The sequence below is a fragment of the Coregonus clupeaformis genome, unplaced genomic scaffold (assembly GCF_020615455.1).
Source record: "Coregonus clupeaformis isolate EN_2021a unplaced genomic scaffold, ASM2061545v1 scaf0350, whole genome shotgun sequence".
Taxonomy (NCBI): domain Eukaryota; kingdom Metazoa; phylum Chordata; class Actinopteri; order Salmoniformes; family Salmonidae; genus Coregonus; species Coregonus clupeaformis.
Window position 1 is genome coordinate 369979 of NW_025533805.1, and position 20022 is coordinate 390000.

General features: G+C 48.8%; 1 protein-coding gene across 1 annotated transcript in view; it reads right to left on the bottom strand.

Moving 5' to 3' along the window:
• LOC121556697 (fibroblast growth factor receptor 3) overlaps positions 1-20022 on the bottom strand; it is a gene marked incomplete at its 5' end in the record, with an annotated part of 202654 nt that overhangs the window by 157050 nt on the left and 25582 nt on the right. The window contains one exon of the mRNA XM_045215005.1: positions 13105-13249. Within this exon, the coding sequence (XP_045070940.1) occupies positions 13105-13249 (145 nt within the window). The remainder of the gene's footprint in view (positions 1-13104; positions 13250-20022) is intronic.

A 20022-nucleotide genomic window follows, 5' to 3' on the forward strand; every position in this document is an offset into this window, starting at 1 on the left:
AAACCCTTTAGTTGATCTCACTAACCCTAAACCCTAAACCCTTTAGTTGATCTCACTAACCCTAAACCCTAAGCCCTTGAGTTGATCTCACTAACCCTAAACCCTAAACCCTTTAGTTGATCTCACTAACCCTAAACCCTAAACCCTTTAGTTGATCTCACTAACCCTAAACCCTAAGCCCTTGAGTTGATCTCACTAACCCTAAACCCTTTAGTTGATCTCACTAACCCTAAACCCTAAACCCTTTAGTTGATCTCACTAACCCTAAACCCTAAACCCTTTAGTTGATCTCACTAACCCTAAACCCTAAACCCTTTAGTTGATCTCACTAACCCTAAACCCTTGAGTTGATCTCACTAACCCTAAACCCTTGAGTTGATCTCACTAACCGTAAACCCTTTAGTTGATCTCACTAACCCTAAACCCTAAGCCCTTTAGTTTATCTCACTAACCCTAAACCCTTTAGTTGATCTCACTAACCCTAAAACCTTTAGTTGATCTCACTAACCCTAAGCCCTTGAGTTGATCTCACTAACCCTAAACCCTAAACCCTTTAGTTGATCTCACTAACCCTAAACCCTAAACCCTTTAGTTGATCTCACTAACCCTAAACCCTAAACCCTTTAGTTGATCTCACTAACCCTAAACCCTTGAGTTGATCTCACTAACCCTAAACCCTAAGCCCTTGAGTTGATCTCACTAACCCTAAACCCTTTAGTTGAGCTCACTAACCCTAAACCCTAAGCCCTTTAGTTGATCTCACTAACCCTAAGCCCTTGAGTTGATCTCACTAACCCTAAACCCTAAGCCCTTTAGTTGATCTCACTAACCCTAAACCCTAAACCCTTTAGTTGAGCTCACTAACCCTAAACCCTAAACCCTTTAGTTGAGACACTAACCCTAAACCCTAAGCCCTTTAGTTGAGCTCACTAACCCTAAACCCTAAGCCCTTTAGTTAAAGTAAACACAGTCAGGTAACCCTAACCCTAACCCTAACCCTAACCCTGATCTCACTAACCCTAAACCCTAACCCTAACCCTAACCCTAACCCTAACCCTAACCGTACTGAACTGATCTCACTAACCCTAAACCCTAACCCTAACCCTAACCCTAACCCTAACCGTACTGAACTGATCTCACTAACCCTAACCCTAACCGTACTGAACTGATCTCACTAACCCTAACCCTAACCCTAATCGTACTGAACTGATCTCACTAACCCTAACCCTAACCCTAACCGTACTGAACTGATCTCACTAACCCTAACCCTAACCCTAACCCTAACCCTAACCGTACTGAACTGATCTCACTAACCCTAACCCTAACCCTAACCGTAATGAACTGATCTCACTAACCCTAACCCTAACCCTAACCGTACTGAACTGATCTCACTAACCCTAACCCTAACCCTAACCGTACTGAACTGAGCTCACTAACCCTAAAACCCTAACCCCTAACCCTAACCGTACTGAACTGATCTCACTAACCCTAACCCTAACCGTACTGAACTGATCTCACTAACCCTAAACCCTAAGCCCTTGAGTTGATCTCACTAACCCTAAACCCTAAACCCTTTAGTTGGGCTCACTAACCCTAAACCCTAAGCCCTTTAGTTGATCTCACTAACCCTAAACCCTTTAGTTGATCTCACTAACCCTAAACCCTAAGCCCTTTAGTTGATCTCACTAACCCTAAACCCTTTAGTTGATCTCACTAACCCTAAACCCTAAGCCCTTTAGTTGATCTCACTAACCCTAAACCCTTTAGTTGATCTCACTAACCCTAAACCCTTTAGTTGATCTCACTAACCCTAAACCCTTGAGTTGATCTCACTAACCCCTAAACCCTAAGTCCTTTAGTTGAGCTCACTAACCCTAAACCCTAAGCCCTTTAGTTGAGCTCACTAACCCTAAACCCTTTAGTTGATCTCACTAACCCTAAACCCTAAACCCCTTTAGTTGATCTCACTAACCCTAAACCCTAAGCCCTTGAGTTGATCTCACTAACCCTAAACCCTAAACCCTTTAGTTGATCTCACTAACCCTAAACCCTAAACCCTTTAGTTGATCTCACTAACCCTAAACCCTAAGCCCTTGAGTTGATCTCACTAACCCTAAACCCTAAACCCTTTAGTTGATCTCACTAACCCTAAACCCTAAACCCTTTAGTTGATCTCACTAACCCTAAACCCTAAACCCTTTAGTTGATCTCACTAACCCTAAACCCTAAACCCTTTAGTTGATCTCACTAACCCTAAACCCTTGAGTTGATCTCACTAACCCTAAACCCTTGAGTTGATCTCACTAACCGTAAACCCTTTAGTTGATCTCACTAACCCTAAACCCTAAGCCCTTTAGTTTATCTCACTAACCCTAAACCCTTTAGTTGATCTCACTAACCCTAAAACCTTTAGTTGATCTCACTAACCCTAAGCCCTTGAGTTGATCTCACTAACCCTAAACCCTAAACCCTTTAGTTGATCTCACTAACCCTAAACCCTAAACCCTTTAGTTGATCTCACTAACCCTAAACCCTAAACCCTTTAGTTGATCTCACTAACCCTAAACCCTTGAGTTGATCTCACTAACCCTAAACCCTAAGCCCTTGAGTTGATCTCATTAACCCTAAACCCTTTAGTTGAGCTCACTAACCCTAAACCCTAAGCCCTTTAGTTGATCTCACTAACCCTAAGCCCTTGAGTTGATCTCACTAACCCTAAACCCTAAGCCCTTTAGTTGATCTCACTAACCCTAAACCCTAAACCCTTTAGTTGAGCTCACTAACCCTAAACCCTAAACCCTTTAGTTGAGACACTAACCCTAAACCCTAAGCCCTTTAGTTGAGCTCACTAACCCTAAACCCTAAGCCCTTTAGATAAAGTAAACACAGTCAGGTAAAACAACCAGCGTGTTGAGGTTTGTGTTAACAGCTAAAACGTTTTCAGGCGTTTTGAGATTTTAAAGGTGTTAAATAGTGTAATAACAATGTAATCAACCACAAACCACATCTTCCTGCAGATAGAGTAATTATACCATAACACGGATGAGTTGCTTAGATTATAAGGGATGAGTTGCTCAGATTATAAAGGATGAGTTGCTCAGATTATAAGGGATGAGTTGCTCATATTATAAGGGATGAATTGCTCAGATTATAAGGGATGAGTTGCTCAGATTATAAGGGATGAGTTGCTCAGATTATAAGGGATGAGTTGCTTAGATTATAAGGGATGAGTTGCTCAGATTATAAGGGATGAGTTGCTTAGATTATAAGGGATGAGTTGCTCAGATTATAAGGGATGAGTTGCTCAGATTATAAGGGATGAGTTGCTCAGATTATAAGGGATGAGTTGCTCAGATTATAAGGGATGAGTTGCTCAGATTATAAGGGATGAGTTGCTCAGATTATAAGGGATGAGTTGCTCAGATTATAAAGGATGAGTTGCTCAGATTATAAGGGATGAGTTGCTCAGATTATAAGGGATGAGTTGCTCAGATTATAAGGGATGAGTTGCTCAGATTATAAGGGATGAGTTTCTCAGATTATAAGGGATGAGTTGCTCAGAATATAAGGGATGAGTTGCTCAGATTATAAGGGATGAGTTGCTCAGATTATAAAGGATGAGTTGCTCAGATTATAAGGGATGAGTTGCTCAGATTATAAGGGATGAGTTGCTCAGATTATAAGGGATGAGTTGCTCAGATTATAAGGGCTTTTAAGGTTGCTTAGATTATAAGGGATTTTCTAAGAGGCTGGCGGTTATTTAATTTTTTTATTTTATGCCATTTAGCAGACGCTTTTATCCAAAGCAATTTACAGTCATGTGCGCATACATTTTTATGTATGGGTGGTCCCGGGATTGAACCCACTACCCTGGCATTACAAGCGCCATCCTCTACCAATTAAGCTATAGAGGACCACGGGGGGTCATAGTTCTGTCTAGGAGGCTGGGGGACATAGTTCAGTCTAGGAGGCTGGGGGACATAGTTCAGTCTAGGAGGCTGGGGGACATAGTTCAGTCTCTAGGAGGCTGGGGGACAAAGTTCAGTCTCTAGGAGGCTGGGGGACATAGTTCAGTCTAGGAGGCTGGGGGACATAGTTCAGTCTCTAGGAGGCTGGGGGACATAGTTCAGTCTCTAGGAGGCTGGGGGACATAGTTCAGTCTCTAGGAGGCTGGGGGACATAGTTCAGTCTCTAGGAGGCTGGGGGACATAGTTCAGTCTAGGAGGCTGGGGGACATAGTTCAGTCTAGGAGGCTGGGGGACATAGTTCAGTCTCTAGGAGGCTGGGGGACATAGTTCAGTCTCTAGGAGGCTGGTGGACATAGTTCAGTCTAGGAGGCTGGGGGACATAGTTCAGTCTAGGTGGCTGGGGGACATAGTTCAGTCTAGGAGGCTGGGGGACATAGTTCAGTCTAGGAGACTGGGGGACATAGTTCAGTCTAGGAGGTTGGGGGACATAGTTCAGTCTAGGAGGCTGGGGGACATAGTTCAGTCTAGGAGGCTGGGGGACATAGTTCAGTCTAGGAGGCTGGGGGACATAGTTCAGTCTAGGAGACTGGGGGACATAGTTCAGTCTAGGAGGTTGGGGGACATAGTTCAGTCTAGGTGGCTGGGGGACATAGTTCAGTCTCTAGGAGGCTGGGGGACATAGTTCAGTCTCTAGGAGGCTGGGGGACATAGTTCAGTCTCTAGGAGGCTGGGGGACATAGTTCAGTCTCTAGGAGGCTGGGGGACATAGTTCAGTCTCTAGGAGGCTGGGGGACATAGTTCAGTCTAGGAGGCTGGGGGACATAGTTCAGTCTCTAGGAGGCTGGGGGACATAGTTCAGCCTCTAGGTGGCTGGGGGACATAGTTCAGTCTAGGAGGCTGGGGGACATAGTTCAGTCTCTAGGAGGCTGGGGGACATAGTTCAGTCTAGGTGGCTGGGGGACATAGTTCAGTCTCTAGGAGGCTGGGGGACATAGTTCAGTCTCTAGGAGGCTGGGGGACATAGTTCAGTCTCTAGGGAGGCTGGGGGACATAGTTCAGTCTAGGAGGCTGGGGGACATAGTTCAGTCTAGGAGGCTGGGGGGACATAGTTCAGTCTAGGTGGCTGGGGGACATAGTTCAGTCTAGGAGGCTGGGGGACATAGTTCAGTCTCTAGGAGGCTGGGGGACATAGTTCAGTCTCTAGGAGGCTGGGGGACATAGTTCAGTCTAGGGGGCTGGGGGACATAGTTCAGTCTCTAGGAGGCTGGGGGACATAGTTCAGTTTCTAGGAGGCTGGGGGACATAGTTCAGTCTCTAGGAGGCTGGGGGACATAGTTCAGTCTAGGAGGCTGGGGAACATAGTTCAGTCTCTAGGAGGCTGGGGGACATAGTTCAGTCTCTAGGAGGCTGGGGGACATAGTTCAGTCTCTAGGAGGCTGGGGGACATAGTTCAGTCTAGGAGGCTGGGGACATAGTTCAGTCTCTAGGAGGCTGGGGGACATAGTTCAGTCTCTAGGAGGCTGGGGGACATAGTTCAGTCTCTAGGAGGCTGGGGGACATAGTTCAGTCTAGGAGGCTGGGGAACATAGTTCAGTCTCTAGGAGGCTGGGGGACATAGTTCAGTCTCTAGGAGGCTGGGGAACATAGTTCAGTCTCTAGGTGGCTGGGGGACATAGTTCAGTCTAGGAGGCTGGGGGACATAGTTCAGTCTAGGAGGCTGGGGGACATATTTCAGTCTCTAGGAGGCTGGGGGACATAGTTCAGTCTCTAGGGGGCTGGGGGACATAGTTCAGTCTCTAGGAGGCTGGGGGACATAGTTCAGTCTCTAGGGGGCTGGGGGACATAGTTCAGTCTAGGAGGCTGGGGGACATAGTTCAGTCTAGGAGGCTGGGGGACATAGTTCAGTCTCTAGGAGGCTGGGGACATAGTTCAGTCTCTAGGAGGCTTGGGGGACATAGTTACGTCTCTAGGAGGCTGGGGGACATAGTTCAGTCTCTAGGAGGCTGGGGGTCATAGTTCAGTCTAGGAGGCTGGGGGACATAGTTCAGTCTAGGAGGCTGGGGGACATAGTTCAGTCTAGGAGGCTGGGGGACATAGTTCAGTCTCTAGGAGGCTGGGGGACATAGTTCAGCCTCTACGAGGCTGGGGGACATAGTTCAGTCTCTAGGGGGCTGGGGGACATAGTTCAGTCTAGGGGGCTGGGGGACATAGTTCAGTCTCTAGGAGACTGGGGGACATAGTTCAGTCTCTAGGAGGCTGGGGGACATAGTTCAGTCTCTAGGAGGCTGGGGGACATAGTTCAGTCTCTAGGAGGCTGGGGGACATAGTTCAGTCTCTAGGAGGCTGGGGGACATAGTTCAGTCTAGGAGACTGGGGGACATAGTTTAGTCTCTAGGAGGCTGGGGGACATAGTCCAGTCTAGGAGGCTGGGGGACATAGTTCAGTCTTTAGGAGACTGGGGGACATAGTTCAGTCTCTAGGAGACTGGGGGACATAGTTCAGTCTCTAGGAGACTGGGGGACATAGTTCAGTCTAGGAGGCTGGGGGACATAGTTCAGTCTAGGAGGCTGGGGGACATAGTTCAGTCTAGGAGACTGGGGGACATAGTCCAGTCTAGGAGGCTGGGGGACATAGTTCAGTCTAGGGGGCTGGGGGACATAGTTCAGTCTAGGAGGCTGGGGGACATAGTTCAGTCTCTAGGAGGCTGGGGGACATAGTTCAGTCTAGGAGGCTGGGGGACATAGTTCAGTCTCTAGGAGGCTGGGGGACATAGTTCAGTCTAGGAGGCTGGGGGACATAGTTCAGTCTAGGAGGCTGGGGGACATAGTTCAGTCTAGGAGGCTGGGGGACATAGTTCAGTCTAGGGGGCTGGGGGGACATAGTTCAGTCTCTAGGAGGCTGGGGGACATAGTTCAGTCTAGGAGGCTGGGGGACATAGTTCAGTCTAGGAGGCTGGGGAACATAGTTCAGTCTCTAGGAGGCTGGGGGACATAGTTCAGTCTCTAGGAGGCTGGGGGACATAGTTCAGTCTCTAGGAGGCTGGGGGACATAGTCCAGTCTAGGAGGCTGGGGGACATAGTTCAGTCTAGGAGGCTGGGGGACATAGTTCAGTCTAGGTGGCTGGGGGACATAGTTCAGTCTAGGAGGCTGGGGGACATAGTTCAGCCTCTAGGGGGCTGGGGGACATAGTTCAGTCTAGGGGGCTGGGGGACATAGTTCAGTCTAGGAGGCTGGGGGACATAGTTCAGTCTCTAGGAGGCTGGGGGACATAGTTCAGTCTAGGAGGCTGGGGGACATAGTTCAGTCTCTAGGAGGCTGGGGGACATAGTTCAGTCTAGGAGGCTGGGGGACATAGTTCAGTCTAGGAGGCTGGGGGACATAGTTCAGTCTAGGAGGCTGGGGGACATAGTTCAGTCTAGGGGGCTGGGGGGACATAGTTCAGTCTCTAGGAGGCTGGGGGACATAGTCCAGTCTAGGAGGCTGGGGGACATAGTTCAGTCTAGGAGGCTGGGGGACATAGTTCAGTCTAGGTGGCTGGGGGACATAGTTCAGTCTAGGAGGCTGGGGGACATAGTTCAGCCTCTAGGGGGCTGGGGGACATAGTTCAGTCTAGGGGGCTGGGGGACATAGTTCAGTCTAGGAGGCTGGGGGACATAGTTCAGTCTCTAGGAGGCTGGGGGACATAGTTCAGTCTCTAGGGGGCTGGGGGACATAGTTCAGTCTCTAGGAGGCTGGGGGACATCGTTTAGTCTCTAGGAGGCTGGGGGACATAGTTCAGTCTAGGAGGCTGGGGGATATAGTTCAGTCTCTAGGAGGCTGGGGGACATAGTTCAGTCTAGGTGGCTGGGGGACATAGTTCAGTCTAGGAGGCTGGGGGACATAGTTCAGTCTCTAGGAGGCTGGGGGACATAGTTCAGTCTCTAGGAGGCTGGGGGACATAGTTCAGTCTAGGAGGCTGGGGGACATAGTTCAGTCTCTAGGAGGCTGGGGGACATAGTTCAGACTCTAGGAGGCTGGGGGACATAGTTCAGTCTCTAGGAGGCTGGGGGACATAGTTCAGTCTAGGAGGCTGGGGAACATAGTTCAGTCTCTAGGAGGCTGGGGGACATAGTTCAGTCTCTAGGAGGCTGGGGGACATAGTTCAGTCTCTAGGGGGCTGGGGGACATAGTTCAGTCTCTAGGATGCTGGGGGACATAGTTCAGTCTCTAGGAGGCTGGGGGACATAGTTCAGTCTAGGAGGCTGGGGGACATAGTTCAGTCTAGGTGGCTGGGGGACATAGTTCAGTCTAGGAGGCTGGGGGACATAGTTCAGTCTCTAGGAGGCTGGGGGACATAGTTCAGCCTCTAGGAGGCTGGGGGACATAGTTCAGTCTCTAAGGGGCTGGGGGACATAGTTCAGTCTAGGGGGCTGGGGGACATAGTTCAGTCTCTAGGAGGCTGGGGGACATAGTTCAGTCTCTAGGAGGCTGGGGGACATAGTTCAGTCTCTAGGAGGCTGGGGGACATAGTTCAGCCTCTAGGAGGCTGGGGGACATAGTTCAGTCTCTAGGAGGCTGGGGGACATAGTTCAGTCTAGGAGACTGGGGGACATAGTTTAGTCTCTAGGAGGCTGGGGGACATAGTCCAGTCTAGGAGGCTGGGGGACATAGTTCAGTCTCTAGGAGACTGGGGGACATAGTTCAGTCTCTAGGAGACTGGGGGACATAGTTCAGTCTAGGAGGCTGGGGGACATAGTTCAGTCTAGGAGACTGGGGGACATAGTCCAGTCTAGGAGGCTGGGGGACATAGTTCAGTCTAGGGGGCTGGGGGACATAGTTCAGTCTCTAGGAGGCTGGGGGACATAGTTCAGTCTAGGAGGCTGGGGGACATAGTTCAGTCTAGGAGGCTGGGGGACATAGTTCAGTCTAGGAGGCTGGGGGACATAGTTCAGTCTAGGGGGCTGGGGGACATAGTTCAGTCTCTAGGAGGCTGGGGGACATAGTTCAGTCTCTAGGGAGGCTGGGGGACATAGTTCAGTCTAGGAGGCTGGGGGACATAGTTCAGTCTAGGGAGACTGGGGGACATAGTCCAGTCTAGGAGGCTGGGGGGACATAGTTCAGTCTAGGGGGCTGGGGGACATAGTTCAGTCTCTAGGAGGCTGGGGGACATAGTTCAGTCTAGGAGGCTGGGGGACATAGTTCAGTCTAGGAGGCTGGGGGACATAGTTCAGTCTAGGAGGCTGGGGGACATAGTTCAGTCTAGGGGGCTGGGGGACATAGTTCAGTCTCTAGGAGGCTGGGGGACATAGTTCAGTCTCTAGGAGGCTGGGGGACATAGTTCAGTCTCTAGGAGGCTGGGGGACATAGTTCAGTCTCTAGGGGGGTGGGGGACATAGTTCAGTCTCTAGGAGGCTGGGGGACATAGTTCAGTCTCTAGGGGGCTGGGGGACATAGTTCAGTCTCTAGGAGGCTGGGGGACATAGTTCAGTCTAGGAGGCTGGGGGACATAGTTCAGTCTAGGAGGCTGGGGAACATAGTTCAGTCTCTAGGAGGCTGGGGGACATAGTTCAGTCTCTAGGAGGCTGGGGGACATAGTTCAGTCTCTAGGAGGCTGGGGGACATAGTTCAGTCTCTAGGAGGCTGGGGGACATAGTTCAGTCTAGGAGGCTGGGGGACATAGTTCAGTCTAGGTGGCTGGGGGACATAGTTCAGTCTAGGAGGCTGGGGGACATAGTTCAGCCTTTAGGAGGCTGGGGGACATAGTTCAGTCTCTAGGGGGCTGGGGGACATAGTTCAGTCTAGGGGGCTGGGGGACATAGTTCAGTCTAGGAGGCTGGGGGACATAGTTCAGTCTAGGAGGCTGGGGGACATAGTTCAGTCTCTAGGGGGCTGGGGGACATAGTTCAGTCTAGGGGGCTGGGGGACATAGTTCAGTCTAGGAGGCTGGGGGACATAGTTCAGTCTCTAGGAGGCTGGGGGACATAGTTCAGTCTCTAGGAGGTTGGGGGACATAGTTCAGTCTCTAGGAGGCTGGGGGACATAGTTCAGTCTCTAGGGGGCTGGGGGACATAGTTCAGTCTCTAGGAGGCTGGGGGACATCGTTTAGTCTCTAGGGGGCTGGGGACATAGTTCAGTCTAGGGGGCTGGGGGACATAGTTCAGTCTCTAGGAGGCTGGGGGACATAGTTCAGTCTCTAGGAGGCTGGGGGACATAGTTCAGCCTCTAGGAGGCTGGGGGACATAGTTCAGTCTCTAGGGGGCTGGGGGACATAGTTCAGTCTAGGGGGCTGGGGGACATAGTTCAGTCTCTAGGAGGCTGGGGGACATAGTTCAGTCTCTAGGAGGCTGGGGGACATAGTTCAGTCTCTAGGAGGCTGGGGGACATAGTTCAGTCTCTAGGAGGCTGGGGGACATAGTTCAGTCTAGGAGGCTGGGGGACATAGTTCAGTCTAGGAGACTGGGGGACATAGTTTAGTCTCTAGGAGGCTGGGGGACATAGTCCAGTCTAGGAGGCTGGGGGACATAGTTCAGTCTCTAGGAGACTGGGGGACATAGTTCAGTCTCTATGAGACTGGGGGACATAGTTCAGTCTAGGAGGCTGGGGGACATAGTTCAGTCTAGGAGACTGGGGGACATAGTCCAGTCTAGGAGGCTGGGGGACATAGTTCAGTCTAGGAGGCTGGGGGACATAGTTCAGTCTCTAGGAGGCTGGGGGACATAGTTCAGTCTCTAGGTGGCTGGGGGACATAGTTCAGTCTCTAGGAGGCTGGGGGACATAGTTCAGTCTCTAGGAGGCTGGGGGACATAGTTCAGTCTCTAGGAGGCTGGGGGACATCGTTTAGTCTCTATGAGGCTGGGGGACATAGTTCAGTCTCTAGGAGGCTGGGGGACATAGTTCAGTCTCTATGAGGCTGGGGGACATAGTTCAGTCTAGGAGGCTGGAGGACATAGTTCAGTCTCTAGGAGGCTGGGGGACATAGTTCAGTCTCTAGGAGGCTGGGGGACATAGTCCAGTCTAGGAGGTTGGGGGACATAGTTCAGTCTAGGAGGCTGGGGGACATAGTTCAGTCTAGGAGGCTGGGGGACATAGTTCAGTCTAGGAGGCTGGGGGACATAGTTCAGTCTCCCTAGGAGGCTGGGGGACATAGTCCGAGTCTCTAGGAGGTTGGGGGGACATAGTTCAGTCTAGGAGGTTGGGGGACATAGTTCAGTCTCTAGGAGACTGGGGGACATAGTTCAGTCTAGGAGGCTGGGGAACATAGTTCAGTCTCTAGGAGGCTGGGGGACATAGTTCAGTCTCTAGGAGGTTGGGGGACATAGTTCAGTCTAGGAGGCTGGGGGACATAGTTCAGTCTCTAGGAGGCTGGGGGACATAGTTCAGTCTCTAGGAGACTGGGGGACATAGTTCAGTCTCTAGGAGACTGGGGGACATAGTTCAGTCTAGGAGGCTGGGGACATAGTTCAGTCTAGGAGACTGGGGGACATAGTCCAGTCTAGGAGGCTGGGGGACATAGTTCAGTCTAGGGGGCTGGGGGACATAGTTCAGTCTCTAGGAGGCTGGGGGACATAGTTCAGTCTCTAGGAGGCTGGGGGACATAGTTCAGTCTCTAGGAGGCTGGGGGACATAGTTCAGTCTCTAGGAGGCTGGGGGACATAGTTCAGTCTCTAGGAGGCTGGGGGACATAGTTCAGTCTCTAGGAGGCTGGGGGACATAATTCAGTCTCTAGGAGGCTGGGGGACATCGTTTAGTCTCTATGAGGCTGGGGGACATAGTTCAGTCTCTAGGAGGCTGGGGGACATAGTTCAGTCTCTATGAGGCTGGGGGACATAGTTCAGTCTAGGAGGCTGGGGGACATAGTTCAGTCTCTAGGAGGCTGGGGGACATAGTTCAGTCTAGGAGGCTGGGGGACATAGTTCAGTCTCTAGGAGGCTGGGGAACATAGTTCAGTCTCTAGGAGGCTGGGGGACATAGTTCAGTCTCTAGGAGGTTGGGGGACATAGTTCAGTCTAGGAGGTTGGGGGACATAGTTCAGTCTCTAGGAGACTGGGGGACATAGTTCAGTCTAGGAGGCTGGGGGACATAGTTCAGTCTAGGAGGTTGGGGGACATAGTTCAGTCTCTAGGAGACTGGGGGACATAGTTCAGTCTAGGAGACTGGGGGACATAGTTCAGTCTAGGAGGCTGGGGAACATAGTTCAGTCTCTAGGAGGCTGGGGGACATAGTTCAGTCTCTAGGAGGCTGGGGGACATAGTTCAGTCTAGGAGGCTGGGGGACATAGTTCAGTCTAGGTGGCTGGGGGACATAGTTCAGTCTCTATGAGGCTGGGGGACATAGTTCAGTCTCTATGAGGCTGGGGGACATGGTTCAGTCTAGGAGGCTGGGGGACATAGTTCAGTCTAGGTGGCTGGGGGACATAGTTCAGTCTCTAGGAGGCTGGGGGACATAGTTCAGTCTCTAGGAGGCTGGGGGACATAGTTCAGTCTGTAGGAGGCTGGGGGACATAGTTCAGTCTAGGAGGCTGGGGGACATAGTTCAGTCTAGGAGGTTGGGGGACATAGTTCAGTCTCTAGGAGACTGGGGGACATAGTTCAGTCTAGGAGACTGGGGGACATAGTTCAGTCTAGGAGGCTGGGGAACATAGTTCAGTCTCTAGGAGGCTGGGGGACATAGTTCAGTCTCTAGGAGGCTGGGGGACATAGTTCAGTCTCTAGGAGGCTGGGGGACATAGTTCAGTCTCTAGGAGGCTGGGGGACATAGTTCCGTCTCTAGGAGGCTGGGGGACATAGTTCAGTCTCTAGGAGGCTGGGGGACATAGTTTAGTCTCTAAATATAAGGGCAACAACATGGAAACAGCATGGCTGACCTGTTACATGCAGTATTCATCAACACCCATACTGAAGTTCCTACACTACAATCATCTCTGAGGTGCTGATACCGAATAATGTTGTGCGACTGAGTGAATTACAAAATCATCTTCATGACCGGTTTAAATCGCTTCATCTTATTTCAAAGTTACATTTGTGGACAGCTTCAGACACAGATATGCTTGCATTCAACAAACAGCAAACAGCAGTTCTGAGATTCAACAGTCAACAGTTATGACATGTCCTTAGAGGGGAGGGGAGGAGAGGAGAGAGAGAGAGCGAGGGGGATATACCTGGGAGCACGGTGAGCCAAGCAGAGTGGTAAGCGTACCCAATAGAGTTCACTGCTAGACAAGTATACTCTCCTGCATCCTCTAAAGACACATTGGTAAGGAAGAGGATCTCTAGTTCCTTATCCGTAGTGTTTATACCAGCCGTCTGGAGAGGAGGGGAAGAGGAGAGGAGAGAGGGATGGAGAGAGAGGAACAGAGAGATTTCATCAATCAATCAATCAATCAATTTTATTTTATATAGCCCTTCTTACATCAGCTAATATCTCGAAGTGCTGTACAGAAACCCAGCCTAAAACCCCAAACAGCTAGTAATGCAGGTGTAGAAGCACGGTGGCTAGGAAAAACTCCCTAGAAAGGCAAAACCTAGGAAGAAACCTAGAGAGGAACCAGGCTATGAGGGTGGCCAGTCCTCTTCTGGCTGTGCCGGGTGGAGGTTATAACAGAACCATGCCAAGATGTTCAAAAATGTTCATAAGTGATAAGCATGGTCAAATAATAATCAGGAATAAATCTCAGTTCATAAACCAAATGCTCCAAGAGAAAATTCACCAAACACCAAATAAACATAGTCCCAAGAGAGACCAGTCACCATGGGAACAGAGGGTTAGAGGTCAGTGGTTAGGGGTCACAGGAAGCAGTACTGAAGACTGAAGACCTTATTCCACAGGATTCCACGCTGCTTGATGGGAAGGTCTTTACCACAACCTGAAAACAGCTGACACCCAGAGCAGCAGTAGAGAACCCGTTACCAACATTTCCCTGAATATTTCACCACCACACCACATACTGAACCAAGCTGAGGAAGAGGGGAGGAAGGGGGAGGAAGGGGGAGGAGATGGGAGACGGGGTGAACACATTTTTGCTTTTGACTACAGGCTTTTGGAACTAGGACCAAAGGCCATATGGTCAGCACCATGGTCTCTGTAAAAACAAACTGCTGTAAAATAGAGGATAGGAATACCATGGGTGTATTTCAGTAGAGGATAGGAATACCATGGGTGTATTTCAATAGAGGATAGGAAACACCATGGGTGTATTTCAATAGAGGATAGGAAACACCATGGGTGTATTTCAATAGAGGATAGGAAACACCATGGGTGTATTTCAATAGAGATAGGAAACACCACGGGTGTATTTCAATAGAGATAGGAAACACCATGGGTGTATTTCAATAGAGGATAGGAAACACCATGGGTGTATTTCAATAGAGATAGGAAACACCATGGGTGTATTTCAATAGAGGATAGGAAACACCATGGGTGTATTTCAGTAGAGGATAGGAAACACCATGGGTGTATTTCAATAGAGATAGGAAACACCATGGGTGTATTTCAATAGAGATAGGAAACACCATGGGTGTATTTCAATAAAGGATAGGAAACACCATGGGTGTATTTCAATAGAGATAGGAAACACCATGGGTGTATTTCAGTAGAGGATAGGAAACACCATGGGTGTATTTCAATAGAGATAGGAAACACCATGGGTGTATTTCAATAGAGATAGGAAACACCATGGGTGTATTTCAATAGAGGGTAGAGAATAGGAAACACCATGGGTCAATCAATCAATCAATTTTATTTTATATAGCCCTTCTTACATCAGCTAATATCTCGAAGTGCTGTACAGAAACCCAGCCTAAAACCCCAAACAGCTAGTAATGCAGGTGTAGAAGCACGGTGGCTAGGAAAAACTCCCTAAAAGGCAAAACCTAAGGAAGAAACCTAGAGAGGAACCAGGCTATGAGGGGTGGCCAGTCCTCTTCTGGCTGTGCCGGGTGGAGATTATAACAGAACCATGCCAAGATGTTCAAAAATGTTCATAAGTGACAAGCATGGTCAAATAATAATCAGGAATAAATCTCAGTTGGCTTTTCATAGCCGATCATTAGAGTTTAAAACAGCAGGTCTGGGACAGGTAGGGGTTCCATAACCGCAGGCAGAACAGTTTAAACTGGAATAGCAGCAAGGCCAGGCGGACTGGGGACAGCAAGGAGTCACCACGGCCGGTAGTCCCGACGTATGGTCCTAGGGCTCAGGTCTCTCAGTTGGCTTTTCATAGCCGATCATTTAGAGTTGAAAACAGCAGGTCTGGGACAGGTAGGGGTTTCGTAGCCGCAGGCAGAACAGTTGAAACTGGAATAGCAGCAAGGCCAGGCGGACTGGGGACAGCAAGGTGTCATCATGCCCGGTAGTCCTGACGTATGGTCCTAGGGCTCAGGTTCTCAGAGAGAAAGAGAGAACGAGAGAATTAGAGAGAGCATACTTAAATTCACACAGGACACTGGATAAGACAGGAGAAGTACTCCAGGTATAACCAACTAACCCCAGCCCCCCGACACATAAACTACTGCAGCATAAATACTGGAGGCTGAGACAGGAGCGGTCCGGAGACACTGTGGCCCCATCCGAAGAAACCCCGGACAGGGCCAAACAGGAAGGATATAACCCCACCCACTCCGCCAAAGCACAGCCCCCGCACCACTAGAGGGATATCCCCAACCACCAACTTACAATCCTGAGACAAGGCCGAGTATAGCCCACAGAGGTCTCCACCACAGCACAAACCAAGGGGGGGGCGCCAACCCAGACAGGAAGATCACGTCAGTAACTCAACCCACTCAAGTGACGCACCCCTCCCAGGGACGGCATGAAAGAGCACCAGCAAGCCAGTGACTCAGCCCCTGCAACAGGGTTAGAGGCAGAGAACCCCAGTGGAGAGGGGAACCGGCCCGGCAGAGACAGCAAGGGCTGTTCGTTGCTCCAGCCTTTCCGTTCACCTTCACACTCCTGGGCCAGACTACACTCAATCATATGACCTACTGAAGAGATAAGTCTTCAGTAAAGACTTAAAGGTTGAGACCGAGTCTGCGTCTCTCACATGGGTAGGCAGACTGTTCCATAAAAATGGAGATCTATAGGAGAAAGCCCTGCCTCCCGCTGTTTGCTTAGAAATTCTAGGGACAATTAGGAGGCCTGCGTCTTGTGACCGTAGCGTACGTATTGGTATGTACGGCAGGACCAACTCGGAAAGATAGGTAGGAGCAAGCCCATGTAACGCTTTATAGGTTAACAGTAAAACCTTGAAATCAGCCCTTGCCTTAACAGGAAGCCAGTGTAGGGAAGCTAGCACTGGAGTAATATGATCAAATTTCTTGGTTCTAGTCAGGATTCTAGCAGCCGTATTTAGCACTAACTGAAGTTTATTTAGTGCTTTATCCGGGTAGCCGGAAAATAGAGCATTGCAGTAGTCTAATCTAGAAGTAACAAATGCATGGATTAATTTTTCTGCATCATTTTTGGACAGAAAATTTCTGATTTTTGCAATGTTACGTAGATGGAAAAAAGCTGTCCTTGAAACAGTCTTGATATGTTCGTCAAAAGAGAGATCAGGGTCAAGAGTAACGCCTAGGTCCTTCACAGTTTTATTTGAGACGACTTTACAACCATCAAGATGAATTGTCAGATTTAACAGAAGATCTCTTTGTTTCTTGGGACCTAGAACAAGCATCTCTGTTTTGTCCGAGTTTAAAAGTAAAAAGTTTTCAGCCATCCACTTCCTTATGTCTGAAACACAGGCTTCTAGCGAGGGCAATTTTGGGGCTTCACCATGCTTCATTGAAATGTACAGCTGTGTGTCATCCGCATAGCAGTGAAAGTTAACATTATGTTTTCGAATAACATCCCCAAGAGGTAAAATATATAGTGAAAACAATAGTGGTCCTAAAACGGAACCTTGAGGAACACCGAAATGTACAGTTGATTTGTCGGAGGACAGACCATTCACAGAGACAAACTGATATCTTTCCGACAGGTAGGATCTAAACCAGGCCAGAACTTGTCCGTGTAGACCAATTTGGGTTTCCAGTCTCTCCAAAAGAATGTGGTGATCGATGGTGTCAAAGGCAGCACTAAGGTCTAGTAGCACGAGGACAGATGCAGAGCCTCGGTCTGACGCCATTAAAAGGTCATTTACCACCTTCACAAGTGCAGTCTCAGTGCTATGATGGGGTCTAAAACCAGACTGAAGCATTTCGTATACATTGTTTGTCTTCAGAAAGGCAGTGAGTTGCTGCGCAACAGCTTTTTCTAAAATTTTTGAGAGGAATGGAAGATTCGATATAGGCCGATAGTTTTTATATTTTCCGGGTCAAGGTTTGGCTTTTCAAGAGAGGCTTTATCACTGCCACTTTTAGTGAGTTTGGTACACATCCGGTGGATAGAGAGCTGTTTATTATGTTCAACATAGGAGGGCCAAGCACAGGAAGCAGCTCCTTCAGCAGTTTAGTAGGAATAGGATCCAGTATGCAGCTTGAAGGTTTAGAGGCCATGATTATTTTCATCATTGTGTCAAGAGATATAGTACTAAAACACTTAAGTGTCTCTCCCGATCCCAGGCCCTCGCAGAGCTGTGCAGATCCAGGACAGCTAAGCCCTGGAGGAATACGCAGATTCAAAGAGGAGTCCGTAATTTGCTTTCTAATGGTCATGATCTTTTCCTCAAAGAAGTTCATGAATTTATCACTGCTGAAGTGAAAACCATCCTCTCTTGGGGAATGCTGCTTTTAGTTAGCTTTGCAACAGTATCAAAAAGAAATTTTGGATTGTTCTTATTTTCCTCGATTAATTTGGAAAAGTAGGATGATCGAGCAGCAGTGAGGGCTCTTCGGTACTGCACGGTACTGTCTTTCCAAGCTAGTCGGAAGACTTCCAGTTTGGTGTGGCGCCATTTCCGTTCCAATTTCCTGGAAGCTTGCTTCAAAGCTCGGGTATTTTCTGTATACCAGGGAGCTAGTTTCTTATGACAAATGTTTTTCGTTTTTAGGGGTGCAACTGCATCTAGGGTATTGCGCAAGGTTAAATTGAGTTCCTCAGTTAAGTGGTTAACTGATTTTTGTCCTCTGACGTCCTTGGGTAGGCAGAAGGAGTCTGGAAGGGCATCAATGAATTTTTGTGTTGTCTGAGAATTTATAGTACGACTTTTGATGCTCCTTGGTTGGGGTCTGAGCAGATTATTTGTTGCGATTGCAAACGTAATAAAATGGTGGTCCGATAGTCCAGGATTTTGTGGAAAAACATTAAGATCTACAACATTTATTCCATGGGACAAAACTAGGTCCAGAGTATGACTGTGGCAGTGAGTAGGTCCAGAGACATGTTGGACAAAACCCACTGAGTCGATAATGGCTCCGAAAGACTTTTGGAGTGGGTCTGTGGACTTCTCCATGTGAATATTAAAATCACCAAAAATTAGAATATGATCTGCTATGACTACAAGGTCTGATAGGAATTCAGGAAACTCAGAGAGGAACGCTGTATATGGCCCAGGAGGCCTGTAAACAGTAGCTATAAAAAGTGATTGAGTAGGCTGCATAGATTTCATGACTAGAAGCTCGAAAGATGAAAACGTCATTTTCATTTTTTTTTTTGTAAATTGAAATTTGCTATCGTAAATGTTAGCAACACCTCCGCCTTTGCGGGATGCACGGGGAATATGGTCACTAGTGTAACCAGGAGGTGAGGCCTCATTTAACACAGCAAATTCATCAGGCTTAAGCCATGTTTCAGTCAGGCCAATCACATCAAGATTATGATCAGTGATTAGTTCATTGACTATGACTGCCTTTGAAGTGAGGGATCTAACATTAAGTAACCCTATTTTGAGATGTGAGGTATCACGATCTCTTTCAATAATGGCAGGAATGGAGGAGGTCTTTATCCTAATAAGATTGCTAGGGTGAACACCACCATGTTTAGTTTTGCCCAACCTAGGTCGAGGCACAGACACAGTCTCAATGGGTATGGCTGAGCTGACTACACTGACTATGCTATTGGCAGACTCCACTAAGCTGGCAGGTTGGCTAACAGCCTGCCGCCTGGCCTGCACCCTATTTCACTGTGGGGCTAGAGGAGTTAGAGCCCTATCTATGTTGGTAGATAAGAGGAGAGCACCCCTCCAGTTAGGATGGAGTCCGTCACTCCTCAGCAGGTCAGGCTTGATCCTGTTTGTGGGTGAGTCCCAGAAAGAGGGCCAATTATCCACAAATGTTATCTTTTGGGAGGGGCAGAAAACAGTTTTCAACCAGCGATTGAGTGCTGAGACTCTGCTGTAGAGCTCGTCACTTCCCCTAACTGGGAGGGGGCCAGAGACAATTACTCGATGCCGACACATCTTTCTAGCTGATTTACACGCTGAAGCTATGTTGCACTTGGTGACCTCTGACTGTTTCATCCTAACATCGTTGGTGCCGACGTGGATAACAATATCTCTATACTCTCTACACTCGCCAGTTTTAGCTTTAGCCAGCACCATCTTTAGATTAGCCTTAACGTCGGTAGCCCTGCCCCCTGGTAAACAGTGTATGATCGCTGGGTGATTCGTTTTAAGTCTAATACTGCGGGTAATGGAGTCGCCAATGACTAGGGTTTTCAATTTGTCAGAGCTAATGGTGGGAGCCTTCGGAGTCTCAGACCCCGTAACGGGAGGAGTAGAGACTAGAGAAGACTCAGACTCAGACTCCGACTCGCTACATAATGGGGAAAACCGGTTGAAGGTTTCTGTCGGCTGAATGAGCGACACCGGTTGAGCATTCCAACAGTATTTCCCTCCAGAAGCCATGAGAAAGTTGTCCGGCCGCGGGGACTGTGCGGGGGATTTATACTAACATTACTGTCTGTACTTACTGGTGGCACAGACGCTGTTTCTTCCTTTCCTACACTGATATTACCCTTGCCTAACGATTGCGTCTGAAGCTGGGCTTGTAGCACAGCTATTCTCGCCGTAAGGCGAGAATTCTCCTGTATATTATGAGTACAGCGAGTACAGCGACTGCAATTAGAAGACATCATGTTAATGTTACTACTTAGCTTCGGCTGTTGAAGATGTTGATGAACCATGTCCAGATAAAGCGTCCGGAGT